Genomic DNA, 13289 nt, shown 5'->3' on the forward strand with positions numbered 1-13289 from the left:
GTTACAATATAATTGATGAGGGTTATAGAAGTACGGGATAAACTGAACTTATTCGCTCGTTTCAGCCGAAATTGTTAGCATTGAAAAATCTAATAAATTATGTCATGAATGTGATTTACGAAAGAAACAAACCATGCAGCAAACTAGGCACCTAATTACACTGCTAATTTTGAAAAAGAAGGTAAGTAGTCACATTTAAGACTCCTTTAATAACAACGTAGGTGATCCGTCTGCTCGTTTGCCACCTGTCACATAAAAAAAAACCTTGTACTTTGATAATAATTTATAATTATTTAAAATAATTATCTTAAAACTATCTTTATGAAAACCACGAATAATAATTAGAACCATTTCATTCGAGCAGCTTAACAACCGCGCTACTTATCTATTTAACATTGTAAATCCTCGCTAATCCACAAAGGGACTAAAATATCCCACACTTCTGGTGTCGAACAGACCCTCAACCAATCGATAGTACTAAAGCAGACGATATTAATTTTGCCACTATCTTGACACATGTAATATTACATCATCTATCTATATTGGTTCGTTTGTAGACTTTATTTCAAAGGCAATAAAGAACGGGGGATGAAAGTTGAAAGGAAAAAGCGGAATGCTTTGATGTCACAATAACAGCAGGATGTCGGTAGACAGTTTAATTAAAAATGGGATAAAAATAGGTTCAATACTTAAGTTATAATTCTAATGGGATAAAAATCATTGTTCAATAAATTGTAATTTTTAAGGTAATTATTTTGCAAAAATAAAGTAACTGGTAAATTAGATACGGTATTATGTTCGCCTTTTGTACTGTAGAAGATATACGAAAAATCATAAATATATAAAAATGTGATTAAAAATATAGGTATAATTATAAGGCTAAAAATTATATAGTGCCAGCTGCTGCCCAACGATGCCAGTAAGGAAGATCGCTGGCTCGAACCCCGTCGACCACTGCACTAATTGTGGTGAATCTAATCCGAACACAAGTATAACATACCAATATTTAGCACTACACTACTTGGAGGGGTTAACAAGGATATTAGTCATCGCCTAAAAAAAATTCTCCTAAAGAAATCTTTTACTAAAGCTGCAAATTGTAAAAATGCATACTCGGGAAAGTACTCGTCAAAAGCTATTTTTCTTGGAAACAATTGAACCAAATGCATTTTAGTGTTACCATACTCAATTACATTAATCAAGCTTCCATGAAAACCGTTAAATCACTTTTCGATCAAATACCCTTCAATTGGATCATCAAATCCACATTCTGGATTCCTACCACTTTAATATAGCTTAAAAATAACCGTAGACCTTATGTTTAACCAATTAAGGTTCAAAGATTTAACCGTTAGTGTTTTGTATAAGTACTTAATAAGTTTGTTAAGTGAAAGCACCAAATTAGTAATGGACAGCTCTAAATGACAATCCAGCCATTATAAAGTAACGTTTGACGCCGAAAGTGTTAACTAATCACAGTTTAATAGGAACAAGTGACAGTTGTCACTTTGTAAAGTGGTAGTTGCGTGATGAACAGGGATTTTGGANTTTTTGAACAACGAAATTATTGGGTTCGATTTCATGGCTGTGATTTGATTCTTAGAATAAAGCATATTTAATTTTTATAACACCAAACAGATTATTACTTGTTTTATGTTCACCGTCTACAAAAACTGATAATACACTAGATTAGTGCCAACCGCCACCCCGAAGGTATACTTGAAGGGGGCATATGAAACAAAATAAGTGCCATCGACCACTGAGGTGGCAAACGCTACCTATTTAGTGCCAACCACCATCCCGTTAGCAATGTTCAAAGGGGGCAGATGGGAATACAAAAGCCACCTATTTAATGCCGCAGATGGGAATATAAAACGCCACGTATGTAGTGCCAACCACCACCCCGGTGGTAAAGTTCGAAATGGGCAGATGGGAATACAAACGCTACCTATCTATTTAGTGCCAACCAACACCCTGATGGCAAAGTTTGAAAGGGGCATATGCGAAATACAAACGCCACATATTTAGTTCCAACCACCACACCGGTGGTAAGTTATAAGGGGGCAGATGGGAATATAAACGCCACCTATTTAGTTCCAACCACCACCCCGGTGGTAAGTTATAAGGGGGCAGATGGGAATATAAACGTGACCTATTAAGTGCCAACCACCACCCCGGGTGGCAAGCTTGATGGGAATAAAAGTTAATAACGCGGGTGAAACCGCGGTCAAAAGCTAGTTACCTACATAAATTCGGTGAAAAATTAAACATTCACTGACCTGGAACGTTTTTCTCAAGGTCCATTTTATTGCTGGTTAACACACCCTTGACACAAACTAGATAGTTCACAACCTCACACACAATAAAATGTAGTAAAGTCAATTTTGAAAATAAAGTCCAAATCCTACGGTTTTATAAAGTACGAGACACGACTTTTATGCGTAACACGCACTGAGAAACTGTCCGAAGCTAGAATGCACCGTTAGAATTTGAAAAGTAAAACCGAACTACCCTCTTTTAATTTTTATCGTGCGATTGCCAGTCGCCGATTAGAGGCAGTATGGCGCAGGTACACTATGCAACAAGTTTATTGAGACATAGTGTAAGCACTCCCTTCAGTTAATTTCGCCGTGTGTCGCCTGTACTTCGGCGTGCGTGCTCGCGTTTCTGTTTCATTAATTTCTCGTATAGTGTATAAGACTAATACCAAATTATAAAAATATAATCATTATTGATGGTGTTAGTATACGGAATATTGTTAGCACTACTGATTTCAGCAGTTGAACTAAATACTTTTTTTTAGCATAGTATTATTAAAAAGTAATAATGTATGAAGGTAATTTGGTCGTCAAGCTGTAGGATCTAGCTGTACAGGGAGAAAGATAAACTGTTTAATTAACAACAAAAAGTCAAATTCTGATTAAAACACCAAATATTTATTTAAAACCAAAAATATACACACTGCATCACCGTACTGTGATCGCGTTAAAACTATTCACATTGAGTCTGACTGCTTTTGATCATGTGTTTCTATCAATCCTCCAGATTAGCGGCATCTTCTTCCATGACGTCCCAGAGGTACCTATTGCGGAACTCCACTCGGGTGTTCTCTGAAGCTTTCTCGCCATTCGCGTTGACTGGATCCTGACTGTCAGAGGATTCCAGCTCGTCATCTAGGAGAGAAGTTACTGAGAGGAGAGTGGAGTCGGTGATGTTGATTGTGTCACCTGCGTCCCCTCGTTCAGGCTGGCTCCGAGTGGTTCCTAGAGTCTGAAAAGATAATATAAAAGATAGTATAGATCGCAGTTTTTTGTTTGGTTTCGCAAGCAGACGCTGCTGCCCGTCCGGTACTGCAGGAATTAGTCGCCTCTTACGACACGCCTCCTGTTGGCGGTGGGGAAGAGTATTCTTTACGGCCGTCCCCACACGGCGCAGTTTTATTTTCATAGGTTTCAAAATTAATTCATAATGAATTCACCAAATTAAGTAGTTTTCCTTTGACTAAAATATTGCTGATCTCACAACCTTAATTCTNTAAATTTTTATCTTGTCCATAATTTAAATGTTACTTCACTAAGATCTGGTGAACTACGAGTACCTATGTTCTACCACTTGTACCTACATAACGTAGGTTTAGTCAGTAATCACTCGCAATTAGACCGGCAATTTCACAGTGAGAAGGCGAAAGAAAGAAAGAAAGAAAGAAAAATATTTATTCGATGCAAGTAGGTACACAGCAAGATAATTTAACTAAAACTAGACAACAGAACGTCTACAAGCACCAAAATGGCATCAGCTCAGTATACGCCGTGACGGCGAGGCAAATTGCTAGTCAGAAAGCGCTAAATATTTTAAGGATGTACCAAGCAGATCTTACATCTATGATAGCCATATGGAGTATAGGCACCTCCAGTTTGAGGGGCTTGATCTCCTGCGGCTCGTCATCCAGGTAGGAGTACTCGGTGGGCACCTGCCAATTTATCTAAAAGTTTAATTGACACCGTCAATATGGAACATAATGCTTTGATTAAAATGCTCATTAGAGAAGATGAAGAAAATGACTGGTATTGTTGGTAGATATCAAACGATAGTGTCTTCAAAGTTTATGTACATATGAAGATTTTTTACAGTCAACAACAAATCACAAATTCATTTTTACAACTACACAAGATTCCATAATGGTAATCCTGATGTACTGCTTTCAGAACAGATAAGAAAGGTTACTCTTACTCAGAGGATGACAGAAAAATGGTAGTGTAGGCAGGCCCCCCACTAAGTGGACCGACGATCTGGTGAAGGTCGCGGGAAGTACCTGGACGCGGGCAGCGCAGGACCAGTCGTTGTGGAAGTTGGCTTTATTTATCAAGCAGTGAACGTCATTTGGTTAAAAAGAACGAACGAACAATACTTGGGAACGTGGGACGTAAGTACCTACCTAAAGCCTGGTCCGTGAGCACGTGGAATCCCGTCCAATGACCCCAAGCTGCCCATTCTTGTCGCTCGCACGTAATTACGTTGCTGTCGAGTTCGCACACTCACTGCGGGCGCGCGTCGCACAGTCGCGACAGCAATATAATTACGCGCGAGCGATAAGGATGGGTAGCTTGGGGTCATTGGACGGGATTCTACGTGCTCACGGACCAGGCTTTAGATGCAGGCATCACAGGACCGATTGTTGTGGAAATCCTTGTGGGGTTTTTGCCCAGAAGTTGACGTCAATATGGCTGAAAAGAACAAACTAATGATACCTTGGCTTACTCACTCGTCTAAGCCGCCATTTCTCCAGGAACTCGTTGGTCTGCCGCAGCGCATCGCGGCTCTCCTGCAGCAGTTCATCCATTCGATCCTTGCCGCGGATGTGCTTGTATTTCTTTAGGATCTAGAACATTATCATCATTACAGAAACAGGACGTCTACAGCTGAACATAGGCCTCCCTCAATAATTTCATTAAAAGAATTTAAACGTCAGTGATTTTTTTTTTGTAAATGATGTCTACTTTTCCATTGGTTAGCGATTTGGAAATTCTTGACTCGAGGTTCTGAATTCAGTTCCCCATTGGGTTCTTTTGCAGAATTTTTAAGCACGTCTAGTTTCAGAAAGCGTTTTATGCGTATAACATTTCGTCACTTTTTTTTTCATCTTACCATTATACTTTGATTTTTCATAACATTAATTAAGACGAATTTCTAATCGATCACAATTTTAAAATTGTCTTTCATATTAGATTCTAAAAATTTAATCTTTGACAGACATAGTCCCAAACGCAAGCGTCTCTATTGTACACTCCATAGGCAATCTTACAAATTGTACACACGACAGCACATCAGGTTACCCATTTTTGTTGCAAACTCGCCCCTATTACAACTGCACAAGAACCCACAGTGGTTACGTTGACGTGCCGTCGTCCGTACAAAATATAGGAATATAAAAAAGTAACTTACTGCAATAGTAAGTGACAACGCCAAAATTTCGGCAAACAGAACGGGCACACTGATGGGATTCTCGGTGGTGAGCTGCGCCACCTTCGCCTCCTCCCTGATCGACCGCTTGATGAAGCATGCTACCTTGCAGAAGGCCTAAGAGAGTGAAACAATTTAGAAATGCCAACAAAAAATTTGATGGTTAAAATAGCCCAATAAATGGCAATGCCAGATTTTGTATGGAAAGTGGCGTCTTTTTATTTTCGCGCGGCCAACGACCAAACTTTGTTTTTTGCTTACAAAATAGTGTAATAAACTAATCTTACTATGGCATGAATACCTCTAAACTCAGTCTGAACTGAGTTACGAGCATTAGAAGTTTGATGATTTCATACTAGATTTGCTTTTTGTGCGCAAGTTTTGTAAGAAATTGCAACAAAATATTGCGCTATTTTTTATTGCACTGATTCTGCTCCATACTGATGTCTGGAGCCTTTAATGGATGATATTGTTTGTTTGCACATACAATCTCACTATTTTGTTGCAATTTCTTACAAAACTTTGCGCGCAAAAAACAAATCTAGTATGTAAATCATCAAACTTCTAATGCTCGTAACTCAGTTCAGACTGAGTTTAGAGGTATACATGTCATAGTAAGTTTGGTTTATTACACTATTTTGTATAAAAACAAAGTTTGGCCGATGGCCGCGCGAAAAAAAAAGACGCCAATTTCCGGAATTGTCTTTTGCGACAATAGCCCACAATGATTACGGTGTCCAACTGGCCGAGTTCCAAGGAATGCGGGTTTGAACCCCACCGCCACTGGAATAATCTGGTGAAACCACTGGTAACACAAGCATATTTAACTTACCACAAAGAGTTAATGAGATTATTTATTTTGACAAAAGTAGAGGCAGAAGACTCAAACCTTAATGCTTTTACTCAAATTCGCGATGGTCAAATACAAAACAAAACTACAAGAATATAAACTGTTGTCTTCACCTTCTGTGACACATCGACAAAGCCATTCCCCAAGATATAGTCAATGAAGAACAGGCTCAAGAATATGGCTCCATACACGAGCGTGTCGTAGACCTGGGCCAGCATTTTGATCAGGGTTGGGCCTTCAAATCCAGGTTTCGGTCAATTCCTACATGGCTCTCAGGATAAACGGGTAATTTTTCTAGATCACAAATCTGCGGATTGTGGATTCAAGAAAGTCAAAATGACACGAAACTTTGGCAATCGTATTTTTTAATGAGGTCATAGTTTGTTTCGGTGAAGGTTGTAATGACGCAGATGGATGTAAAATATTATCAAATAAATTGTGATTAAAACGAAAAAATATTTAATAGATAGTACAATTGTTCATAATTCCAACTGATATTTAAAAAATATTATCTTCTTTGCGCTTTGTTAGAAAAGATAAGGTTGATAAATTGTTACGGAACCTAAGGTAACCATAACAACGCATGGAGTGTTTATTTACCATAACAACAAGTCAAAACTTATTTTGACAACAACGTGCCACTTGTAAAAACATTTTATTTTGTAAAGCTAAAACAAATCGTTTAAACTCCCTAAAAATATTATAAAATTGTAAATATTTGAAGACTTACACATAAACTATCACAATGGTAAGTGTTTGGATCACTGTTTGTCTCATTGTCTACGTTTCTTGTGATCTTTTAATTACCCTACTTATCTGTTTATTTTAGCCACCAAAAGGAGGGAAAGGAGGTGGAAAAAAGGCTCCAGGTATTTATAATTTCTTTCATGAAAATGTTCTAAAAACTCGTAACGATCACGATGATAACAAACTCGATAAGTGGGCATTATAATTAACTAGCTGGCCCGGCGAACTTTGTTCCGCCTTAATGGCAATAAATAAGCAGACTTTTTTTTTTATTTCGAACGGGATAAAAAGTATGTCCTTCTCCTGGCTCTAAACTACCTCCCTGACAATTTTCAGCTAAATCGGTTCAGCCGTTCTTGAGTTATAAGCGAAGTAACTAACACGACTTTCTTTTATATATATAGATACATTTCTTATCAGGCTTAGATTGCAGGTATTCTAATGTTTATTTATTTTTTAGCAATCATCATCGATGGAGTAGACACCTCTGAAATGACTCGAGAAAAGCTCGAGCAGTTCACACTCAGAGTCAAAGAAGAACTTGACAAAGAAAGAGAGGAGCGCAACTACTTTCAGCTAGAAAGAGACAAAATAAGAACCTTCTGGGAAATTACTCGACAGCAGTTGGAAGAAGCCAAAGCCGAACTAAGAAACAGAGAAAGGGCGACCGAAGAAGCTCAAGAGGAGAATGAAGCGCTTTTGGAGACTGAAAAGCAAAAGATAAAGCATTTGAAGTATGAGCAGCAAGCGGCTGCAGCAGCTTTAAGAGCTGAGAATCTTGTAGCACTAAAAGCTGCTAAAGAGGAGCATGCTGAACAAGAGTTAGAGCTGCTAAATGACAAAAGAGTTCTGAGGCAAGAGATGAGAGAGAAGGTATTGGCTGCACAGGACGAGTTAAGGCGAGCTAAATTGATTCATGCCGAAGAATTGTCGAAAGCTAGAGAGGTTTTTGAAGAAAGGGCACGTCAGATAGAAGACAAAGCAGAGAAGAAATTACATGAAACAAAAGTAGAGTTGACGGTGAAGCACAGAACAGAAATTTCAGAAGTAGAAGAAAGAAAGAATAAACAGCTTTCAGATCTGATTGCACATCATGAAAGGGCGTTTTCTGATTTGAAAAACTATTACAACGATATCACGTTGAATAATCTAGGTAAGTGCGTTTACTATCTATTGATTTACATTCAATAATCTTTATGTCCTGTTGTGTTCCGTAAAGTTCGTATTATAAATAGATACCTACTAAGATAAAGTTCATAGTTAATTATCGTGATTAAAAACTCAATTTTCTAGGTCTTATCAGCAGTCTAAAGATACAAATGGAAGACATGCAGAAGGTTAAAGAACGAGCAGAGAAGATCGCTCGAGATGCGGTCGCTGAGACCAAGAGTTTGAGGGAGCCGCTAGAAGCTGCTATCATTGATAATAAGGAGTTGAAGAGGCAGATGTCAAATTATGATAGGGACAAGGCTGCACTAGCTGTAAGTATGCATTACGGACTATCTTACTAATAAGTACCCATAGAAATATGAAACTAAGCCTAGGCGCAGACCACCGATTAGTTGCCCGATAGTTGGGTCGGGCTGTCAATAGAGATTTATAAAAGTGCGCACATCACACCGATTTGATATCGGCCGACTAAAAGTCTGTAGTTGCGGTGAGTGTAAAAACCTAAACAATGGAGGTCTTGGTGTTAAAAATAAAATGACGTGGTTCGAGATCATTGCAAACTTGAATCAGTTAGATTTTTATGTCTTTGAAACGAGCACATTCTAAGCCGCTTCAATGATTGCGTATTGTACGGCGCTTTACGCATCTTCTCTAAGTAACCAATGAATTATAACTGTTTTGATTCCATTTTCTTCATTCTCTTTCTACTTTAGGCCAAAACGAAGCAGTTGGCTTCTCTGGAGAAGCAGTTTGAAGTCCTGAAGTGGGAGTATGAGGTGTTGCAGGTTCGATTTGACAGAGTTTTGGCTGAGAGGGATGAGCTGAAGACCAGGTTCTCAAGGTCTGTATCTTATCTATACTAATATTACTATAAATGCGAAAGTAACTGTCTGTCTCGCTTTCACGCCTAAACCACTGAACCGATTTTGATGAAATTTGGCAATAAGATAGTTTGAGTCCCGAGAAAGGACATAGGATAGTTTTTTTTTTTATCCCGGGTTTTGAAAAAGGGACGCGCGGAATAAAGTTTTTCTGTGACAGACAAAATTTCACGCGAACGAAGCCGCGGGCGGAAAGCTAATCTTTCAATATGCATAAGATTTATATTGTGAAACTTTCATGTTTCAAGTCATTTCTAAAATGTTNGATACAAATTAGAATTGGGCACAACTATCGGCGTAGTTGCGAGGGTGTAAAAACATAAAAAACATGGAGGTCTTGGTGTTAAAAATAAAATAACATGGTTCGAGATCAATTCAAACTTGAATCAGTTAGATTTTTTTATTTGAAAGAGCACATTCTGAGCCGCTTCAATGATTAGGTATTGTACGGCACTTTACGCATCTTCTCTAAGTAACCAATGTTTTGATTCCATTTTCTTAATTCTCTTTCTACTTTAGGCCAAAACGAAGCAGTTGGCTTCTTTGGAGAAGCAGTTTGAAGTCCTGAAGTGGGAGTATGAGGTGTTGCAGGTTCGATTTGACAGAGTCTTGGCTGAGAGGGATGAACTGAAGACCAGGTTCTCAAGGTCTGTATAGTTTCAATATTCATAATTTGGTAACTGTGATTGTGACATAACTTTAACTTTTTGACAATAAGTTTGTCAAAGTTAAAGTACAATGGTGCAACCCAGCCTAAATGAATTATAGTGAAGGGTGTTAAAAAATTTTTCTTAAATTTTATAAGAAATAAGATTTACTCGTGAAATTTCATGCCTCAAGTTCTTTTTGATGTTGTTTTAGAGCTGTGCTAGAAGTTCAACAAAAGGCTTCATTGAAGACAGCGCTGCTTGAAGCGAAGCTGAAAAACATGGAAGCTAGAGACCTTGGACCAAGAGAAATGCATGTAAGTGTTTACATAAGAAGACAAAGAAAAGTCGACGAAATAAATTATAAGGTTTTTACTTAATAATTTTTTCCTTCTGTGTAGGAGTTGCTCAAACTAAAAGATACGCAAGTTGAAGACCTTAGATACGAAGCTGCCAGACTTAGAAAAGCCACGATGATCTGCTAGCAACTTATGAAGCGAAACTTGCCAAACTTGGTGTCCCAGCTGAAGAACTTGGCTTCAAGTAAGTTTTCCGTAGTTATGTCTAAAAACCGCCATCTACACCACAATACTGGAACTAATGAGAAGAAGGGAACTTGTAAAGCGACACCTATGAGTTTATTTTTGCACTTCATAACGCTATCACCTTTGTACTTGGAAATACGAACCGTAACTATAAAGTTCCGTATAGTTGCAACAGAGGGCGCTATTTAGAAAAATGGTTTTGCGCCATCTAGCGATTGACTTTCTAACTTTAAACTATGCAGCTTGCTTGCTTTTGTACATCGTTACTTGTTTGTTGGTAGATGTCTCTTCAAGCGTTTTCAGGAAGACCATTTCAGACAAGTCTTAAAATTGAAATACAATGTATTTTTGTTTTATTTTCTTTACAGACCTCTAAGAGCTGTAGCAGTGGCAGGACTGGCACCAGTGGTCGGCCAAGGGCCTGCTGGGTTGGTCACTAAAGATCAGTGAGGATTACCTAACTGTTGAAATGTAATATTATTTTTATCCTGTAATCAATGTGCAATCAAAATATACTATATTTTTTCTTTACTTACAGCATTTTTTCTTTTTGATGTTTGTTTTCACAGCCAGTTTTCTTAATTTATCTAAATTTCATTCGTCAGACTCAAGCAGTAGACATAAAATTTAACAACCTTTATTTAATTTTAATTTTAGCTTCAACTCGGAAAATAAATTAGAAACACCAAATATGGCTAAACGTCACGATCTAAATTTTAGCAAGAGCTTAACCCATTTAGACCGATAATTATTTTTGTAAATAAAAATTGATTTTTCAGCAAAAACTTACAAAGGGGAGCCTAAAAATCATGAAAAAAATATTTTAAAAAATATTCCATAAATAGGGGGCCGTGGGGAGCCCGTACCATATAGGGTACAGTAGGTCTATAAGCAAGCAAAACATAGTCGTTGTTCAAAGAAGGTTTTTATTTATTTTTGTATGATATAAAATAAAAATAAAATCACATAATCACTAGTATTACACATGGCATATNATTTTTTTTTGTTTTCTGTCGAGGAATTTTTAAAATATTTCCAAAACCACTTGTTAAAACATATTTTTAAATATTTTTATGTAAAATAATCACTTTAAGCTTACTGTCACAATCATTTTTACAAATTAACAACAGTTTGGTTCTTCGAAATATTTTCATAAAGGTACCGTACCACATAGGGTACGGTAGGGCTAAATGGGTTAAAAGCTAAGCTGAGCTTTTACCTACCAGCTTCCAGCTGAAGTAACCAGTTAATGTTAACTTCCCACTCATAATTTTATTGAACACTAGCGGCCGCCCGCGATTTCGTACGCGTGGATCCTGTTTTACTCCCTTTTCCCGAATTTTCTTTGCTATAAACCTCACGGAGCCCGAGACCTTTCCAACGAATGCAAAACCGTGGAAATCGGTTCGTGCGTTCTGGAGTTATAGCGTCAGGGAGGAAAACCCGACTTATTTTTATATAGTAGATGTACGGACAACAGAACAAAAGTAAGTTTTTTGGGAGGTATGAAAGGGTACCTAATTTGGAATAGCGTGATGGACAGTCGCGGTCAGAAAATGTTTACCACCTTTTACGTCACAAGTTCTAAAAGTCCATTTCATAATTTGATTGATCATAGACTATTTATTTGTAATTAGCTTTCGGCCCGCGGCTTCGCCCGCACGGAATTTTGTCTGTCACAGAAAAACAATATTGCGCGCGTATTTGCTCACCGCTTAGACCTACCCTGGATTACGACAAACATTTTAAAACCAAAATCAGCTCAATCGGCCCAGCCGTTCTCGAGTTTTAATCAGACTAACGAACATCAATTCATTTTAATTTATATAGATAGATAGATGATAATAAATGACAATCAATCGCTCTAGGAGATGGACTGACTACTAAAACCTCTAGAATAACTCCACCAATTTCTAAAATAATTTTAGTTGCTCATATAATTTGTATTTTTCCCCCAATCAATCATCATCAAAGGTCAAACAAAAATAGCCAAATGTAAATGCCATTAAATGATCGAGTCCAGCCAGTCACGTGGTATCATCGATCTATCTTTATTTTGAACAAGGCGGAACATGAATAAGTTAGGTCTCACACAGGTATGGCGAACCTTTATGTAGCAACGTGCCACTTTTCGAAAAACAATTTTGATGTAGTCGTAGACGTGCCACTATGCTGTGCTATGTGCTAGCANAGACGTGCCACTTAAGGCTATGTTCAGATGTACCGCACGTTAACGCAGGTCAACGCGGAATTAAATTTATAAAGAGTTCACATGGCAAGCGCTAACGCGCGTTGCGAGGAGCTTGTCAGTCTGTTTCGATAGAGCCTAGAAAATGGACGTGGAAGAAGCTATTGCGATGGAAGCGCGCGCTCATCTGAACAGTCAACGGATGTTACATAGCTGTCAAAGCGCGATCGCCTGCGTCTATAGACTTTTTCTCTGAGCGCCGCGTCAACGTAACGTAACGTTAACGTATGCTCATGTGATCGGTTGTCTGTAAATACTACGATGTCTAGTCGCGCGATTTGGAAACGCGCGTGAATATTTTGCCATCTGAACATAGCCTAATGCTAGCAATGAGGGGGCATCGTACAAGTGGCGCCACTGGCGAGTGACAGTGCCTTGCTCTACAGTGGCGCCAATTGATGAGGACAAAAATACGATAGCCCTCATTCAAAACTATTTTAATTCATCGTGAATTTTGGGTGATTGGTGGCGTGCTCTAAATATTGCGGCGCGTGCCATTGGTTCGCCATCCCTGGTCTAACATGTCGTTTCAATGGGCGTGTGATTGGAGGTTTAACTGGCAAGTGGCAACTTAATAGAGGCGTCGTTTGTAGTTGAAGGAAACGATAATTTCATGTTTTGAACGAAATAATGTCGACCGTGAACTGTAGATTGTGGCTATCTTGCTATACTTGAGTGATTCCTGGACACTATAGTTAGCACAGATCACAGAAACTAAAGGGAGATGTGCCAAGGGGGCGG

General features: G+C 38.3%; 2 protein-coding genes across 4 annotated transcripts; one reads left to right on the forward strand and one right to left on the reverse strand.

Annotated features, from left to right (window-relative positions):
• Positions 1 to 2967: 2967 nt before the first annotated feature.
• LOC114351109 (uncharacterized) lies at positions 2968 to 6619 on the reverse strand. 3 transcript variants are annotated; one of them, XM_028302174.1, is made up of 5 exons: positions 6424 to 6619; positions 5443 to 5577; positions 4763 to 4879; positions 3878 to 3970; positions 2968 to 3270 (listed from the first exon to the last, which is right to left on the reverse strand). In XM_028302174.1, exons 1-5 carry the CDS (start codon positions 6526 to 6528, stop codon positions 3034 to 3036), a joined length of 687 nt encoding a protein of 228 aa, XP_028157975.1. In that variant the 5' UTR covers positions 6529 to 6619; the 3' UTR covers positions 2968 to 3033. The 3 variants fall into 3 exon arrangements, with proteins under 3 accessions (XP_028157975.1, XP_028157974.1, XP_028157976.1); XM_028302173.1 differs by having other exon boundaries at positions 3878 to 3982; XM_028302175.1 differs by lacking the exon at positions 3878 to 3970.
• A 382-nt stretch (positions 6620 to 7001) lies between these two features.
• Gas8 (Growth arrest specific protein 8) lies at positions 7002 to 10796 on the forward strand. The gene is given in 9 exon segments (XM_028302171.1): positions 7002 to 7058; positions 7140 to 7179; positions 7518 to 8210; positions 8351 to 8538; positions 8941 to 9068; positions 9970 to 10072; positions 10157 to 10220; positions 10223 to 10298; positions 10669 to 10796. Coding segments are annotated over 9 exon segments (1377 nt in total). The 5' UTR covers positions 7002 to 7055; the 3' UTR covers positions 10751 to 10796.
• Positions 10797 to 13289: the final 2493 nt, after the last annotated feature.

This window comes from Ostrinia furnacalis, unplaced genomic scaffold (assembly GCF_004193835.3).
Source record: "Ostrinia furnacalis isolate ACB-3 unplaced genomic scaffold, ASM419383v2 OfSCF1084, whole genome shotgun sequence".
NCBI lineage: Eukaryota > Metazoa > Arthropoda > Insecta > Lepidoptera > Crambidae > Ostrinia > Ostrinia furnacalis.

Coding starts and splice junctions, on each gene's coding strand:
- LOC114351109 (XM_028302173.1), bottom strand. CDS start 6,528: ATGCTGGCCCAGGTCTACGACACGCTCGTGTATGGAGCCATATTCTTG. Junction 3,983..4,762: donor AGAAATGGCGGCTTAGACGA/GTGAGTAAGCCA, acceptor TTAAACTTTTAG/ATAAATTGGCAGGTGCCCAC. Junction 3,271..3,877: donor TCCATATGGCTATCATAGAT/GTAAGATCTGCT, acceptor TTATCTTTTCAG/ACTCTAGGAACCACTCGGAG.